At 41.6% G+C, this 19,431-nt stretch overlaps 1 protein-coding gene across 1 annotated transcript in view; it reads right to left on the bottom strand.

Moving 5' to 3' along the window:
- Nucleotides 1–19,431, bottom strand: part of ANKH (ANKH inorganic pyrophosphate transport regulator) — a 106,375-nt gene that overhangs the window by 46,145 nt on the left and 40,799 nt on the right. Inside the window, exon 2 of the mRNA XM_040060131.2 lies at nucleotides 4,292–4,508. Coding sequence (XP_039916065.1) covers nucleotides 4,292–4,508 — 217 coding nt within the window. The remainder of the gene's footprint in view (nucleotides 1–4,291; nucleotides 4,509–19,431) is intronic.

Below are 19,431 nucleotides of genomic sequence, written 5' to 3' on the forward strand. Positions count from 1 at the left end.
AACACAATCACTGCTATTCAAAAGTGCTTTTGTCATAGGCTTTCCTCCTTTGTCCTGAGTACCTTGCTGAGAAGAAACTGCCCATTTTGGGAAAAGCGTTGGGGCAGCCAGGGAAGCATGTTACTTACTGCTTTAGCAACGACCATGCTGAATTAGGACAAATTTTTAATGAATAACATTTTATTTTTATTTAGAGAGGGAGAGAGGAGGAAAACAGCAAACCCAGACTATATCCTGATTTGTGTTCCTATGCTGTCCCTTTTTTCCAGGGCAAAATGTTTAGTCTACCCCAGTACAGTGGTCTTGTCAGAACAGGACCAACTAAAAAAATCCCCTCAGCTTGTCATAGCCCACTCTGTAACTCCTAGTCTCTGGAAAATTCCAGCAGCGTTACACTGGAATTGGTGGGATTACACTGATGTCTCACTTCCTATGGAGATTTTTACTGTACATGCAGTGATCATGCATGTGGGAAGTTCAAAAGTATCAGTGGAATTGCTAGGAACTGCTGAAGCTTTCCCCTGTGCAATCTACGGCCCACGCTCAGCAGCCTGACAGTAACAAATGGGCACAAAACAAATCACTCTCCTGTCTTGGCCATCCAGTCTGCTACAGATCACTGCAAAAGTTAACCTACACTGAAGTTTGCTGGTTACTAAAGTTCCATCCTTTTCCTCCTGGTGATGACCATGATCCATCATGAAGGTAGGTATAGAAAAGATCCATCATTTCATCAGGTATAGAAAAAAGTAAAGAGGATGTTTCCTCGAAGTAACTGCTGCACTGTCAATTCTAGAGCTACTGAGAATTATTCAAAAGGAAATAAACTTTCTCAGTATACTATGTCTCAGCAAACTAGTGAGAAGATGAACAATGCTGTTCTATTGCCAAAGAAGATGTGCATACTCTTCATGACACTGATGTTAAAAGACTCACTTAGTATGGAGGGCTTACTAGCAACACTAAGAAATGCATTATGTTAGCATAATATTATATAAATGACTTTTCTTCTGTCAAGCTGGGAATTTAGTAAAATGTCAGGCTTATCATCTTGAATCCCTTCTCTCACAGCCACCAAAAAGCCAACCTCTAAAACAACAAGACACTTTAGACCCTGGCTCCATAGTGAACTTCCCACAGGGAAACTAACTGGTGGCAGTAGCTGCCCTTAAAGTAGTTTAAGGGAAGGAAGGCAGAATACTCTATCTTATCTCCAGATCACACCTGAAACAGCCAATCTGGGAATGCTGTACTGACAAGGTGTACAGCAGCACTGGAAGCAGAATGAGAATCCCTTTGGCCAACCTGGTTCTCAGTTGTTACTGCTACCTGTACAGGGGAGTGACAGGAGCTGCTGGTGAGGATTTTGCAGACCTTCATAAGGCTGTGGGGGGTGACCACTGAGGGACCCAGGGCTTGCAGCTGTGAGTTCAAGTGGTTTAGCTCAGGCAGTCACCGGCACAGAGGATTGTGTGAGCCCCAGCAGGGAAGCAGTGGAGAGAGCGGGTGCTGAAGCAATGAAGCTTGAGTCAGGTGGGTGAAACGGTCTGGTTTGATATTTTCTATGAGTAGAGGCCACTGATTGTGAGGAGCTGTGTCTGCACACTGCAAACAGTCTCTATCACAGCTGGAAATGTGGTGATTCATCGTGGTCACTCTGTTTCTACCACCACTTCTTTTCTTCCTTTTGACTTTTGGTACTACTTATTTCATTGGGCTTTTTGTTTTCTGTTTCTTCCTGGGCTTTGACAGTCCATGGCAGATAGACATGTCATTTTCCTCAGCCCTATATTTGTGGCATGTGGAAAAAATTCAGTCCCTGAAGTGTTACTTGTTTCTCTTTTTTCATTCACCAAGCATCAGTGACCTGTATTTCTCTTGCAGATAGCCTGTGAGAGGCTTGCAGCTGCTGGGGAGTACTTGCAGGTCCTAGGAGGCCGCCTGTCACTGGACTCCTTCTCTTCTTCCTGCTAGGCGGGCTGTGTATCTGTGGGTCAGAGCAAAATAATCAGGACTTGAAACAAGTTCAAAGGAAACTTGGAACATAAAATTTGGCAACATCAACCAGGCAACTGGTGCTAGAATCTGACTAACTCCATTCCCCCAGGCGCTCTGCCAGTCTCTGCTGTGGCCTTTGCATATTTTCAAGCATAGACAAGTTAAAATACCAAAAAATATTTTGCAGTCTGTCACCACAAAAAGCCGAAAGGTTGTGTGCAGCCCTCTAATTCAGGACTTTAAAGCATGGTAAGAACAGCCTCCTTTTTTTCCCAGTATCTGCCGAGTGCATTTCAGAGGTTCGGAACACAGCAGGGCTCTACTTCCAGGCAAAGGCAAGAAACTTAGCTGACAGGTTTTCCAACTGTTGCTCCAAACACCTCCTTTCAGTAAGAAGTCCCACATGGAAAATCCAGTTATGTCTTTCACCTGGAAATCTGATAGTTATACTTAAAACTTTCTTAAAATCAACCCCAGCTTAAAATAAAATACTTTATGACTAGAAAATAACTTTTTATACAGCTGGCAAAGGCAAAAACTTTGACCAGCACTGGCAGAAAAGCAAGTGAGCAACTAGAAGAGCAGCTCTGGGGGCTGAAGAAACATTCCAGGCAAAGAAATATGAGAGCCAAATGTACAAAAGGGCCAAAATTTATAACATTGACTCAATAGAACACTCTAAAATGTAAACATGTTTAAGAAGTGACCAGTCGAAATCAGTGAATTCAATTAACTTCAATGCATGGATTCAGCTTATAAAATTAGCAAAATCTTATCCCTGGCAGATAGTTGCTCTGTCTAGTGAGTCATTACCCTAAGCATTTTTTATGACAGTAACACAGCGCAAAGATAAATAGCACAGGGCTCGTGTACCAGTGGTGGAATAAGAGATACGATGGCCAAAACAAACTGTAGTGCTTGGGAGGCACAGAGCTGGTGAATCTAGCTGGCAGACTGTTAAAGGGTCAGAGCTGGGAGCATCTGTGTTTACCAGATGGATCTTGTTCCTACTCAGGCAGGAACTGAAATAGTTCTATTCTATTCTATTCTATTCTATTCTATTCTATTCCATTCCATTCCATTCCATTCCATTCCATTCCATTCTATTCTAATGATGAACTGCAGCACATGTTGCTTTTGAGATACTAACAGCCTGATAATGAATGCTGCCTCCCTTGGAGGCCACTCTGAGGTTTCACAGCAATTCAGGATATTGCCATTACCCTCGCATTTCCCACTTTTCTGTGATGGAATGACACCCTGCTGGCGGTGATCCAACCCAACACTAGTGCCTGTCAACCAACACATGACTCCACAGGCTGTCACATACACCTTCCTCCCACCCCTTACAACTCTCAGGGTTTTAGGATTTTACCTGCTCAGTGCAGTGCACTCTCTGCTTCTTCCTCCAGAATCTCCTGTTCTTCTTTGCTATGGTCTAGAGGTTTCAGCTCTGTAGAATGAACCAGAAGGTGCAGAGAATCTCGCAGAGTTCTTGGAACGGATGAAGTTAAAAGTCTTCCACGTCAAACAGCTTTTATTCCTTTGGCTGATGCTTGATATCCATATCTCATTTTTCTAGGCTCTCAAAAGCTGGCAAATCCTGTGGCTGCTTTTTTTTATTAATGTTCAGTTTGTGTCTGTTTGTGTATTTTCTTTGTTTTGGAGCACACTCAGGGAGTTGGTCTCAGTTTGGTATAAATTCCTCTTAGTAACCTCTTCCTCACAGATTAAATATTCAACAGAAGTGGATGATGCCTAGCAGCAGTAGAGTGTACTATCTGATATTTTAATGAGGATGCTGGCACCTGCCTGTTGAGAGTTTTGTACTGTGAGATAACTAGCAAAGGAATAGGTACAGAGGGAGTACACCAACAATGCCACCAAGAACTGACAAACAGCCCTACCAAGCACACCTTGAAGTCCTGCCAAACCAACCCAGCAGATAATGCTAGTTGATCATCACTGCCTCACAGTAACTCTGAGCTATCAGCTCCAGGCAACCCGTCAACCTGGTCAAAGTTTTGCTCACACACCTGACTGAAAGAGATCAGTAACATGTTTTGTTTCCAGGCAGGAGAGCCCCATGCTTGGAATCTGCTCCTTAGTAACCTGTTTAAAAAGCAGTAAAAATGGCGTGGATGGGCATGATACCAGCCCAAGAGAGCTCATCTCTTCTGCATCTCCTGTTGTATTTAAAAATGAAATATTAAGCCTACAGCTTAAGCAGCTTGAAGAATGAGCGAGGGAAGCAAATTAAAAGTCCTATTAACCAGATGTGAAGTGACCTTACCTATTAAGGTATGAAATACAGCAGCTACAGCGCCAGCCACAACCATGCACAAAACTGCTTTGGTCCTGTCTCTCTTGCTGTTCACAAACACCAGACCTACATTTTTGAAGTCACTCATCGGACCCGTGAAGAACTTCATCAGGGAGTATGCCAGCCCGTAGCTGGCCAACATTTCCACAGCATCTTCCTTGACAGCAGCGATGCCCCTGTTCAAGGCCTGTGGAAACACAGAAAGAGCAAATGATGTCGGGCGTGTGGAAGGGCGCCAAACACAATCTCCTGCATCTGGTCTCTGAAGGAACAAGCAAATTTAGCTGTCACTCTTTTCACCCCAAGCTGGACTTTATTTCCCTGGATTCAGCAGCAGTAACTTGTGACCTGCGACACAGGCAAAATAATTTAATATAGACTAAATTCAAGTAGCCTTGAAGATAAGGTATCTATTTCTGAAGTATATAATGGAACTTCTGCCATACCAGAAGTCAATCTCTTTCCTTTCTAGAGTAATTTTATGACCTGCTTATAGTCATGGATAATACAAAGCCACTGAAATACTGCTCTGATGCTTCAGTCACGACTTCAACAGAGCATAGTCCTTGCAAGTCATCTTTACAGGCAAAAGCTCTGACATGCTCAAAGTTGAGGAGCTAAAAAACGCTTTCTGCTATAATACCATGTAATTGTTGTGTATAGTTGTGCATTGTTATGACTAGTCTATGACTCTCATTATGAAATGAGGCCAAATATGCATGTGATTAAACAAAACTGATCTCCTTTCATGTAGCTGACATACACATATTTGTGTATATACAAATTTGTGTGTTTGTATCTGATACCATATCCATTTTTACCCCCTTGTAGGAAATTTAAAAACAACTACAGCATGTATCTTTCTAGATGTATTCAGGTACAACTAACTTACTAATTTATTCTAGGTCTGTGTTTAGGAAATGTCTGCCAATTAATCACTGAGAATTAGATGGATTATTTTTGTAACTAAGGTGAGCTGTAAAAAAGATGTGCAACATTCCTTCAGATTCCAGCTTGAACCAAAACACTTCTAAAGTATTGACTGAAAATGACAGAATGATAAATTTTATCTGCAGTGTGACAGCATCAATCATCTGGTACACCCAGCAAACTGTTAAAACAATATCAGATTCAAAAAGCATGAAGGATGAAATATGATTTAAGAAATATTTAGTTCCTATGGGTTACAGCTGATGTGTGTTGACAGGGCTGCGGCAATGAGGCCAACCAGGAACATCTCGCCAAGCCACCACCCAAACCTCACTCGCACTTTTACAGTTCTAATACCACTTTATCTGAATGAACAAACCGCCTAGAGTATCATCAGGTAGTTGTGGTAAAGTCCTTCCATTTCAAATGTAAGCATAAGCTTTTTGTTGCAGTTATTTGATTTTACTTTCCCTTCCAAAGATCATACAAGCAAGCAGCTCCTACTGACTTGAAAAGAACCTGCGTCCCTGAAGTAGAAATGAGCATTTTTCCTTCTGCTCTTTTCCACTTTCTATAAGACATTCTTAATTTTTGAAACTAACGCTGCACTGTCAACGTAGCAAAAGGCTGTAGAAAATACCAACTTCCCCACCTTTGATATCTGCCAAATCTCTCTCTTTTAATGTGCTCTGACCCGAATACCTGAGACTCCAAATGTTTTCATCTGTCTTGCTCCAGTTTTTTCCTTCCTGAAAACACCCTATGTTAGATACGGAATACCTGCAGCTGCTTTGTATAACTTTTCTTGGGATATAGATAATTCCATCTATTGCACTGATATCAGTTTGAGTTACATTAAACCTGCTGATGCCAAAAGCCCTAATGTGTGCACAAAACTGTATTCAAACAATTCATGAAAGACTGTGGCCTCTGAAATGAATAGTCAAGTGTAGTTGTCCTTTGTGATGATACTTGTGACGGTGAAGTAATCAGTTTCAAGGTGTGTACAGAGTTACAACTGTCTAATTTAAACTTGCTAAAAAGATACTGAATCTCCCAATTGCTGTTGCCAGTAATAGACAATTAGCCTTAAATTATGCCAAATAAAAGGTTCCTTGATTGTGGTTCTTCCCCTCTTTTTTCTTCTGTCAAGAATGAAACACTTCTGGCAGCTTCAGTTTAAAGAGAAACAGCTAACCAATATCAGGCATGCGAGTTAAAAAACTTCTCATCACATGTAAACAGCTGAATTATTTCCAGCAGTTTCACAAGCACAAGTGCTTCCTTCCTGCTTTGTACAACTACAGAATACCAGAGTATGTGGAGGATGGTAATCCACTGCTGACAAGGTCATGGGATAAACATGGCTTTAAGAAATAACTTTTTGTCAGAAAGCATGGCACTATGATCCCTCTGCAGAGAGAGGAATCTTTGCCTAGCACAGACCTCAGGCCAGTGAAAACAGCTCCACATGACTCTGGCCCCAGGGTAACTAAGTTTTTCCATCTAAGTAGGACAGAGAGGAAGACTTGAGCACTCCTCTCTCTCTTCCCGTCTGGTTTTACTGATCTCTTTTGAATGAAGAAATGACAGCCAAGTAGATAACTTCTGAGTAATCTTCCCTGGAGACACCCTGTGTACCAGGTAAGGTAAACTGGCAAAATCCAAAAGGGACTTTTGTAAGAGATATGTTGCCATGAATTTTTACTCCTGTGGAATGTGTGGCTGACATGACGAAATACTCTAGAGGCTAGCCCTGAAAAAGCAATCCTTCTAAATGCTTCTTTGGAAAGATCCTTAGGAAATGAACAGTCAATAGGGCTGTGTTTAGGGATGGTTTAGCTTCTGCAGCCTTTTCCTTTTTCACTTTAAGATGACAACAAAAGACTCTTCATCCCCAATTTTCAAACTCCCTGTGAAAATTTCTATAGCTTTTCTACCTTTTGTACTTCCAAATATTTTTACTGTTGAAGCTGCTGATGTCATATTGGATATCCTAAAATGCACAAAAAAATTCCCAGATAACTGATAAAGCTGCTTTGGTGTGCAGTATGAAAGACACAGACTCTTGATCTTTCATGGCATGCCAGTCATGGCAATCTGACAGTGTAATTTCCTGTTAGATTTCCAATTAAATCTGTCATAAAGGAGGGCAATATAAACCAGGGCAAGGCCTCCATTTTTTAATCTGACTCTATTTTGAACACTTTTTGTGTGAACAGAAATGAATAACGAAAGTTCATCAGTAGTATCCATATCACAAGAAAGCATACCTCTGCAAAGATTTGTGCAGCTTGTTGGTGAAGTCACACAGAACGAGGCAGCAATAATACTAATGGCAATATTTAACACAGCATGTTAGCTGATTATACACATTTCAGATGCCATCCTACTTTGGACCAGCTTATTCATCCCATATTTGATTAATAACTAGGCAATTCAGATGTTGGAAGACAGACTGTTGGTGACATCACCTTCGCCTGAGTTCTTAATGAACCACTAATCCAGTACAGTAGCAGGTGAAAATGTCACAGGAAAGTGCAATTCATCAAATGTGAATAAAACAAAGCCATAGATATTGCTGACCCTTCTTCTAGAAATAACAGAAAAAAACCCACAGAACACTTCCACATAGAGCACAGTCTGGCAGACACATGGACAGGTTCGCTGAAGTAAGTCATATTCCTAAAATACTTCTCAAAAAGGCAGGCACCAAGATAGACGGTTCCTTCTATGCAATGTCTTCTATAACATATTTGTTACCACTAGAAAGATGAAATCTTTAAAAGAGGACCTGCTAACAACCCTTTGAACCATTTTTTTAAATGAATAATTATGTGCTGTCTTTATTGTTCACTAAAATCAGAGGACTAGCATTTTAAAATTCCCATCCAAAAGATTCAAGTCAGAGTAATATGAAATATACTTAACTACACTGCAAGCCAGTAACCACGTCTTTACAATTGGGTACTGCAGCTTTAGACTCTTAGAAGGAACCTATAAGACCTCTATCAAATTTCTAAGACATGCATAATGGATGAATTAACAACAAACCTTTGCATGCAAAGGCAGTGATTTGAAAAGCAACAGTTGTGAGAAAAATGTCAAAGGTCTAACTTGTCCTATTTTGCATGAACTTTTAGCACTATTCACTAATGCTGGCAGAAAAGGTTTGGTTCCAATCTAGGGCTACCCACCTCTGCTGCCAAAAATTCAAAGGCTGTCTCTTTAGCTGGCTCGATAGAGTTTGACCATTACTTACATGAACCTCCCTTCCCAGAGACTATTGGATAACTGATATTTCACTTTGTATGGGTTTAGAGGTCTAAAAAGCCCACAACACCTATTGCACAAATTTTCTTCTGCTTTTAAAACTGATTATTACTGACACACTACCTACGTTTCAGCAGTCTGCATCTAACTGTGAAACATTTTCTACTTCATTTGAAGGTAAATACTGACTGTGCAGTCAATACTTGACCCCAGTGCATGTGTTTTAAACAGGAGGATGTAAAATCCAAGAAATGTAATTTTTATCAATGCTCAATTTTGCTTATCCCAGAAAAGCAGAATGTGACACACTGGAAGCTGGCATATTCCTATGGCTTGTTTTTCTGCCTGAGATGTTTTCAAGTCTGTTCAGGCTAGTTATCTACTTACAGGTGACATCAAAAACCTGCTCAATTTGGCAGTATCTTGGCCAAATGTATGTTTGGTTCGGAAAACATTTGTAATATATTACCCTTCTCTGCATGTATCTTTCTTCCTACCTGGTATTCCCTAAGAAAACAGAAGAGAAACCAAAGTATCCAGTTAAAGAGCAAGCTGATGTAGGGGACAGCCTATTTCCTGTGTCAAATAATCTCTCTCTTGACGACTCTTGGCTGAGTTTTCATTTACTAATCCTGTCACACTGAATTCTTCAGCATCAAATGTACCAGCTGGCTCTGGCTGTTCTGCCTCCCGCTGTCACCGCTGCAGAACTGTGCTGCTGGACAGACGGACACCTGACAGACCTGGTGCTCTGAAAGCATGGAATAATCGTATCACTGTGTGCGTGCTACCTGAGCACCACTGCAGCTGCATCTCTGCTTCAGGATGGATTTCTCATAAATGCAGGAGCCCCCACGGGCAGTCTGAGATAAACAGGCAGTGCTCTGACATAGGCGAGACACAGGTACAGAAGTGAGAGAAAACTGGGGAAAAATAACACACACAAATTTATTTGGGCTCAAGAAGATTGTCCAAATGTACTGTATGAAGAGAGCCCTGCAGGGGCAGAGGGAGTCAGACCTTTTATCTTGAAAATTATGATTGAAGAGTGTTTATTCTTTTGAGTCTTTCTGGAGGGAGCTGGTGTTTGTCTTGTTTTGCTCTGCAACGCTTTTACCCTAATTCATTATCTCTAAATTTGGGTCAGCATCTGTTGTAGCTCATGTGTCAGATGTCTGAAATGCCATCTGAGGTCAATTCTTATTAGCCCACTATTAAAACACTCCACTTTCCCCCTGCTCCATTACTGAAGCTGGCTGTGGGAGAGCAGCCAGTCACCCCCGTCCACAGTGCTCCAGGTGCTGACATTGGGTCAACCCAGAGAAACGATCCCAGTCCTCAGCAAGAGACCAGAGCTCTGAACCCCACCTGAAGGAAGACAAAATGTCTGTCCTAAGAGAGGAACACCTTGTGGTATGGGGCCTGTCTCTGGAGAGAATGTCCAGAGGAAGGGCATTAGGACCGACCTGAAAATGAGAGCTGAAATTCTTCTGCTGCTGCTGCTTTTTAATTCACAATGCAGGGCAACTGTCACACTTTATCTTTAAAAAAAGCATACAAAAACCCCCCAATCTTATTTACTCTGCCTGCTTAAGTAATGAGAATATGGCCTAGAAGAAGAAAGCTCATATACCCTGTGAAACAATAAACAAGCCATGAAAACTAGAATGCCATTGGCTGCAACATTTTCCCCATTCACCTCCCTGAGCAGCAAAGAAAAGCAAGAATGAACATTTTTGCAAGGTTCTTACTGTAACAGAAATGCCTGTTACTCTGTGACCATGATCAAGATCTCAGTTTTACTTGTTGACACTAGCCACTCGCTATCCAACGTCCAGGCTGTGTGCCTGAAAGAAGTTTAAATACCCTAAATTCAAAATAACACAGTTCTAGAGCACTTGCAGCTTTCACTTGACCTGGGATGTATCAGGGAACTGCACCTTTAAACAGGCACAGCCAGGAGGTGCAGGAATAACTGGGGCAGCAGTGGCAAATTACTTCAGTGAAAATGGAAAAACCTCCCCACTGCAAAAATGAAGGCAGAGGCGGAGGACATGTCTGGGAGCTGGAGGAACAGCTATGGCACACTGCCCTAGGGCACCTAGGGCCCGTGTGGATACTCATGAACAACAGGTTACAGCACAGTGAGGCACAGAATAATACATAAACCATAGATAATAGTGGTGGTGCAGGACCACAGGAAAGAAGCCAGACTCAGTGAAGCCAAAAAGTGGCTCATTTCGAATTACATTTGACAGAGTTCCAGAATACTTATGACAGGGAGCAATCCTGGAGAGGTGAATCAGCTGCTGCAGATGGTTGCCTCCCTGTGGGACGTGGAGAACACTGATCCCAGAGCCAACAGAGCTATGAGCCATGACTGTGGGAAGCCCTTCAGGACACACACCCTTGTGTGGAACAAGGATGCCTGACACCAGCATGAAGGAGACCTAAACCACTGCCATTTCCACTGATGTCTGCAGAGAAACATGACTCCTGAGGTGAGACCATAAGCTTTAACTTCTCCTGGCCTTTTTAAAGCAAGCAGTGCTTCTAGGCACACAGGACAAAAGCAACATCAAAGATATTCTTCTGTATGGTGACTTTCCTGGTGTCCTCTGACTGATGCTAATCAATTGTCCAAAATGTATTTAAGGGGAAACATGCAAGGGAATGCTTTGTTCCCAAAGCAGCACGCAAGCTTTTCATTCAGGTTTCCCTGGAGCTAATCTGCAAAGGTGAGAAGCATTTGGGATTATGTTGCATAAGCATGGCAAACTCTGGGCTGAGGTTATCTGTCTTCAGATTTTCTTCATGCCTCAGACTCATTCCCCTCTCAAAAGCTCCTTCTGTTTCTAAGTCTAGGAGTACAGACAAATAAAATAGAGACATAAACTGAGACACAGAAAACTAGGGGAAGGTTGGTCCCCTGTCTCTTCAGAATGCCCAGTGGAATAGCTATCATTTCTTCACCAAATTCCATTTTGATTACTTTCAAGTGCTAGAAAACACTGGGGAGGATACAAATGCATATCATATGTAGCTACACACAAAGAATATTTGCCTTAATCACAAGTGATACAGTATCTACAGCAGTGCTCCTTCTTTTGTTTTTAATTTCCCACAGAAATAGGCTCTGTTCTCTTCTGCACACTACATCCCCAAAGTAAAAAGTAAGATGATTTACTATCAGTTGCACATTTCATAAAATCACTTTTTCTCATGTTTATAAATTAAATCTCTGCAAGGATTGTTATAAGACCTATCTGCATGCACACAGCAAATCTAATCAACACAGGTCCCGCACCTGTCAGTCTCACAACTCCGGCGTATTGACTTTCTATTAGCACTAACTCAGCCTTTGCTGAAATACTGGCCATGGCTCTCTCATCCTGAAATGGAGAGTGACACTTTCTCCATTATTACACCTCACTAGGCTCCAAAGTGCATGGACAGGTTCAAGCTGGAAGGGGCCCTGGGGGCCAGCTTAGAGCGCTGCCCCAGGCTGAACACCTGGGAGATGTTGTAGAGATCCCACACCTTCCCTGGGCAACCTCCTGAGAGGCCACTCTCATCCTGAACTTTAACATGTCACCAAAACTGGCATCTGAAGGTCCACATCTGCCTCCCTTGCTAGCATGAGCCTAACTCCACTTCCCATGCGTTCCCCTCTTTTACTGAAAGATCTTTTGTTTCATCATTCAGTACCACTTCTCCTCACTTTCACCAAAGATTTTGTCCTCCACATTCACTCACCTACTGCATGGCAAGAAATTATTCAGCTCCACTTGTCTTCTAATTTTCACCCCTCCTGTTCAGTATTTTTCAGTAATTTACATATTATGCTTGGTCCTTTTGTATTTCTACGTTCATGCCTTGCATATGAAGCCAGGCCTCTGCTTTCATAGGTTTTCACATAAGCAGCTTTTATAAGTCATGTTTTTTCACACAAGGTCACCTGACACCCACAATTACAAGATCCTGTATGTAGGGTATATCCATTTTTTCCACTTAAAAAGTATTCAAATAGGGGAAAAAAAAAACCAAACCAAGCAAACGCTTCAACATATCTGCAGAAGTATTTTTGCCAGCTGAAGGATTATGGAAAATTAATGAGGTTTGTCCTTGGCTTTGTAGATCTTTAAAAACATTTTCCTTAAATTTTTCATAAAGCATTTGGTGAAAAATTCTGAAATTTGCCAGAAGCTATCAAAAATGCCTTTAATTTTTCATTAATTAAAGACCAAAACTTGGCCAAGCACCTAAAAAATATGAGTTGCACAGGTTCAGTAAAACTTGTTAAAATATTTCAACTGCACAGAAATCTTGCCCGTATTTTAGCTGTGCTGTGTGCTCCTGGGCATCAAGCTTAGAGCAGTGAAGGTCAAGCATCAACACACAGCAGAGACCACACAGGTTCAAGACATTAAGGAACCAGGAGACAAAAACACTACCTATATTTGCTCAAAGCAAAGAGCAAAGTACTTCTCTTGCCACAGACTGAAGCTGCAGTACCCTATTATGAATTCTTTCTCCCAGGAATTGTGAGGTGATTGATTCTCCAATTTTGCCTCCTTTGGAAAGGACCCTAGAGGCAAGATCAGTAAAATTTACTTTTGTTTCATTTCTCTTATTTCTATACACTTTTCACTCTTTATTAATGATTCAGAGACCACGTCCTCCCACATAGATGACAAATAATTGACATATCATCTCAATTCCCTTTCTGCATGGGTTTTAAGGGACGTAATAATTACACACAGCAAACTGTGTGAAAGCCAACAATCAAATTCAAGGCCATCAATACTACAGCAAAACCTTTTATTATCACCATGTGTACTATCCTACCAATTCATGGCTGCTCTAGAGATTAGCCCACTGCTGCTACTGTTTCAAATGGCTGATTTTGCTAGAATTGGTAGTCATCTGGGAGAGGTGGGTTGCTTCACTGGAGTACAGTCATGCAAACACCTATTTTGGGGTTCTGTGTGAAGAAGAAGAACAAATTTGTTACTCAGAAGTCAAAAGTGTGAAAATTAAGGGGAACTAGCTTTTGTTATCTGCTCTTTGCTCTTTCCCTCCCCTAACGTGGTTCAAATTCATCAGTAGTCAGAAGCAGACCAAAGTAAGCGTACCCCACAAACTGCAAGTCCTCTGCTGTCAGCAGAGCTAGGCAAAATATGTAAAGCAACTGAGTTTCTGCTATTTAATGAACATTTCTTGAACATGACGAAAGGCTAAAGCAAACCAAAGCAATTCTGCTGGTTTTGTTCATTCAGTATGAGTGAATGTTCTCTCTCTCACTGCAGAAAGGAGAGGTAAGAAGCCTGCTGAGCAAATGCATAAAATTCCTGACTTGTCCAATGACTGAGCTTAGGAAGAAGCCTAAGTACTGCACTATGTCAAAACCCCCTGAATAATCAATAAAATACACGTCAAGGCTACTGTGATGACAAAAAATACACGTAACCATCAAACAAGACTTCTGTGCCTGACTTTGGAAGTTGGAGCTTGACCAGCTGTCCCCAAACACGTAGTACAGCCCCACCTTTGCGTGTGCTTAGCGCACCATGCAATTATCTGCTGTCCATTAGCTTACTCTCGACACATTTATCTGCACAAGTGGCCCAGCACGGACTTGTTACTTATGTCTCAGGGCTTTGCCCATCTTCAGCCGAGCAGAACATATTTGAGGTCTGATATTTTCCTCAGCTGTTGTGTCGGGAGCAGGGAGCACGGCTGGTTAAGGGCTGTCATTAAGCAGCTGCTCCCTCCAGCACGCTGTCGGCCGGGCAAAGCACAGTTTGGGCTACACAAAGCTGAGTTTGTTAGGTGTGAGTGCCTGTGCAGGCAAGTGTAGAGCTGCCAGAATAGCTCATGTCTTAACTGCTTAGGAGAGACAAACAGAGGGCACCCAGATCACCAGCCTAAATACAAACTTGGTGTTTCCTCTGCTGGAAAAACCCATTACAAATAAAGTCCGCAACAACAGTAGGAAAACCTTTCATTTGTACCTGTGTTTGGGGGTTTTTTTGTTTGTTTTTTGTTTGTTTGTTTGTTTTTGGTTGATTGTTTGTTTGTTTGTTTTTTGTTTTGTTTTTTTGGGTTTTTTGGTGTTTTTTTTTGGTGGGGGGTGGTTCCCCTATTCTTATACTTACTTTGTAGCAGCTTTATTAGGATGAGATTAACATTACTCAGTGGACTTGAAAGCAAATTGTGGATGGAGGATGTGGTTTTGTTTCTCTAAAGCTAGTGCAAAACACACTTTAAAGTATTTCCAGTTTTTTACAGAAGTTTCCAATACTTCAGTATCTGCAGAAAGTGACAGTCTCACTAAACCAGTAATTCTTCCTTTAGACTTTAGCCTAATGTATCTGTTTAAAATAAATGGAAAGCAGTAGGTAAAGAGAAGGGGTGGAGGAAGACAGAAAGGAGAAGAGGTAGCCTTTCCCCAAAGTAAAATTTTCCCTCAGAAAATCTAGTCTTCTCTGTTCCCAGCCTAAGTTTTGAGGACCTTGGACTCCTTGCCCGGTTCCTGCAGGTGTTGTTGACAGGATTGGCTAACATTTCCATTTAAAAATAACTCAGGTGGTTCTCTCAGTCTCTCAGTATCCAATAACACAAAGTCAACAAGTCAACCCACAATGAAATTATTGCACATGGGTTTTTCCAGACGGTGGCTATATGGAGCACAAGTAACAAAGAAGTTTCTCTAGAAATGATGCACTCTTTTTGAAATACCCTGTCTTTCACAAGGGGAAGCACAGTAATATTTCGACACAAGCAAGGCTGAAAATACCCTTCTGACCTAGAAGCGTGGGATGCCATGGGAGAACCTGATTACTGCTGCTTATGTTATCTCATGGCAGCTGGGAGCCAAATTGCTGCTCTTATCATTAATGGCCTTCTGTGACAATGGAAATAAGGTGAAATACCAGTTCATTTGAAATGCCATCAAGCTAGATATGCTCTGTCCTTACTGGATTCAAAGAAAAAGGGGAGATGCGGAAAATGTATCAATGCTTCAAACTTTTCCTCTGTACCTCAAGGAAACATGTTAAGTTTATAGAGGGAGTCATAAAAGCATTTTTTCTGAATATACTGGGACACAGAGGCCACAGAGACATGGGTCCACTGGACTAATCTTTAAATGCCTGGCAATAATTAATTGCCTAATACCTTCAGAAAATCCCTAGCTAGCGCTTCTACACAGAATTCTTTAAGCAGTACCTAGGCAGTGTTCTCCACAGCAAAAGAGAGCCTTGCAAGCACCCAGGGAGTTGTAGAAAGTCTTGTGACTTTGATTTTGATGTGTCCAGCAGGGGTGAGTCTTAATCAGATCTGCAGTCACAAGTCAATTTGTGACTGTTCTTCATAATGCCAAATATGTGTTGTAGTTTGATGCTTAATCTAATTTCAAAGGTGTCTATCTCTGGGTTCACAAAACACAAATTAAAAAAAAAAAAAATTACAAAAAATCTTGCAGCTAAAGAGGCAACCAGACATATTATGGATGGCTTTCTCCACTGAGGAACTGCTAATGTTGTCACAGTAATTCTTAAATTGGGTTTTGCTAACAGCACTTCTACAGACTCCTTCAGCAGCAGAATATTCACCACCATGACACCCCTGACAAATTCAACGCTCTCCTAGCTACCAGACTTAATCCAAGCTTAAAACTGTCTTTAGTGACATCCTTTCTCACTCCTGTATTCCTGATGCAGCGATCCCTTCTTGCTAAAAGTGATTCTTTCAATTGCAATGAACATTTTTCTATTACCCTACATCCTTTAACTCCTTGACTTGAATTGCACAGGTAAAACTTACTAACTCCTTTTCATTTGTTTTATACAGGCACAAGAGTCTGACTTTTTAAGTTCAGGAATAACACTGAGGGATTCTCAAGGCTTAAGCAAAACTGATCCTGGTACACCATAGTGCAACAGGTGATTTTGCCTAATAGGTTCTCTGAGTCACTGCTTTTAAATAATGGGTGTCTTTACTGAGGGATTTCAAAAGCGGTAAGAAATGCAGCAAAGATAGACTATCTACCACGTTTTCACAGCACTACTCTACATTGTGCTGAGGTTTCATCAGGAGACCAGCCTCCCATTATAGTCCCCCTGGCCCCCAGACCAGCCTTGTTCTACTTTCTACATTTACTCCTCTATTTCCACAAAGTCAAAAGAGATGCAATCTCTTTTCTATCTTCTCCATAAATGAGGTTTTTTGTCCTCTTGCTGATGAGCAGGAAAGTACAGAGGATGTAAAACATTAATTCAGGACAGCTATAATTTATCTCTGAGTTGCTCCAATGCAAAGTACAAAATTGGCTTTGGATGGGCATCCTGCCAAGATTCCTAGGCAGGGAGAGAGAGCTAAGTGTCATACTACTGCCATTATGGGGGCTGAAAAACTGAGCTGGCTTGCTTTGGTTGTGTAGCACAGCCTGTAACCTGAGTGAATACTTCACTACGTTTCTCTTGTCTACAAGAAAAACAGGTTGCAATTTATCCTTTGCTGAATCTTGAATGCCAAAGGACAAAATACTGCTGTTGGGCTTGCCTAGCCAAGGCCTGCAGGGCAGCTGGACAAAAGCATTTAGTGCCCCCAAAACAGCTTCTAAAATGTGATGATGCTAAGGCCACCAACTTGCACTGCAGTGGCATACACCCTAGGGGTAAATATAATGCTGAAGCTCTCGTAGGGGTGGTGTGCAATCCCAGAATGCAAACACTGCAGACACATGAACAAAGCCAACAGCACACAGTGATCCCGACAGAACTCTGCTTTTCTACTTGCATAGTAGAAAAATTGAAATTAGGATATGCACAGCCACCAGAGGAGCACTTCCAGGACCCAAGTGCCAGGAAGGCACTAAGACTACCAAATCTTCAGGTGCAGGTCAGGAACAAATTAGTCCATGCTGATCTTGACAAATAAATTCTTTCTGATATCAGGGACATGAGGTCCTGGAACACACCTTGCAGAGTTGTAGTGGAACCAAGCATCTGAAATATTTTGAAGCAGTCAATGCTGGTTGTGTCTTACAACAAAAACTGGAAGGTATACTTACTAAGAAAATGAAAATTTCTTTTGAGATAATGCCACATGATGATTTTAATTGCTACTCCCTTTGGTCATGTTCTTGCTGATATCCATTATGTTTGTTCCGAGCAGTCTAGAAGAAACTTGCTCATACTAGTCACAGGTCCCAAAGGAAAATGTATAACTGGAGCTTAAACTAGGTTATAGTCTGCTGGTATTCAAGAAATGATCCAGCTTAGGAACTGCAGTTTAAGAGCTGTGTAAGTACTGTGGGATGATCCTCCAAAGGACTGTCATTTGGCAACTGTGATCCTGAAGAGGGGGATCTTCAAAACCAGCCTACTGCAACTGTAAAAGCATAGTTTTCTACACCAGGTATTTATAGATTTTAGTGATGCTGCACAGCATACATATTTTCTAAAGTCTCTATATGGAATTCTTCGGTCCATAACCCATGGTCCAAAACCATGACTGTGACAAGAGTAAAGTGAATGCCGGTGTCATGACACCTGTCTTGAATAATCTAATTTGGGGGTCAGATGATCCAAAAAAGCCTTTCTCTCGTATCAACCCAGATTCACTGCAGGCAGTGAATTCTCTGAAATTGGTGACTGCTGTGATGACAACATAGGACTCTTAACCCCAGTGAGCTCTGGGGCCCAATCCCCAGGAACATGCATGTCTCTGCCTGTTGCTGGTGGGCAGCATAGAAACCCCAGCAGATTTGTCCCTGGTGGGTTCATCTAACAGCAACTTCAGCCTTTTTTAGGTCATCACACTCTTTGTAAAGAGCAGTAAAAGGCATCACAGAAAACAGCTTCTCACTGCTGCCCACTGTCAGATCCTTTAGACCTTTACACTGCCCTCCTCTCACCTTCTCCATTCTCGAATGCATCCCTGGCAGCTCTCTCTCAGGCATGGGGCAGGTCTGTACACACTCCCTGTCTGCCATCCGGGCCAGAACCTGGTGTGCTCCAGTTGTCCTCACACGTCAGGTCTCACCACAGGTAGCTGAACTGACTTTAAAAGCCCAGCAAATTGCCTCCCACCCTGCCATAAGACCCAACTGCCTTAAACATAAGGACTGTATTTTCATAAACTTAGAAGCAGAGGCAATTACTGTATCTCTTTGTACATACTTCACAGTCTATGAGGCAACTCCCCTACTACTACTGCATTCTCTTTTTTGAAGACCTGACTTTATGTTTCTTTTATAAGTGTTTGATATTGGAGAAAATCCTTTGCTGAGGTTACAGTGGAGCAGACCTGTTGCCATCACTGCAAATTTAAGCTACAGTCTGATTGATTTCTCAACTCCAGGCAAGAGTGCCAAATCCCTTATTTTATAGTAGGAACTGAGATGCAATAATTCTGTAAGTCAACAATCTCTTCAACAAATACAGTTCAAATCTGGATGAAGAATTTAATTTTTGTTAGCTATATGACTTATAGCTTTGAACAAACTTTGAACAAAAGACCAGCCCACTCAAGTACATAATCAAATACTGTAATTTTTTTCAGTCTGTAATACATCTTCTGCTGTTGATCAGAAGACTTTAAGGAAAATAAGGTATTTCTTTATATTACAGAGCTTTCATGATGTCTTTCCCCTAGGAGACTATCTTGATTCATTTTAATAAAGATGCCTTTGAGGAAGCAGATGCTTGTCACAGTGGTGTCTAGTGGATTAAGCCTTTTCTCTTTGAAACTGGTGGGATTTATAACCAAAGAGCCTTGAATCATAGGCATTGTAAAATTAAAAGGCAATTCTACTCTGAAGCTCTGTTGCATGCTTATCTTGAAACCCAAACAACACAGGATAAAGAAGAATAGTTTGAAACTCTTTTGGTCATGGTATT

This window comes from Hirundo rustica, chromosome 1, assembly GCF_015227805.2.
Source record: "Hirundo rustica isolate bHirRus1 chromosome 1, bHirRus1.pri.v3, whole genome shotgun sequence".
Lineage (NCBI taxonomy): Eukaryota > Metazoa > Chordata > Aves > Passeriformes > Hirundinidae > Hirundo > Hirundo rustica.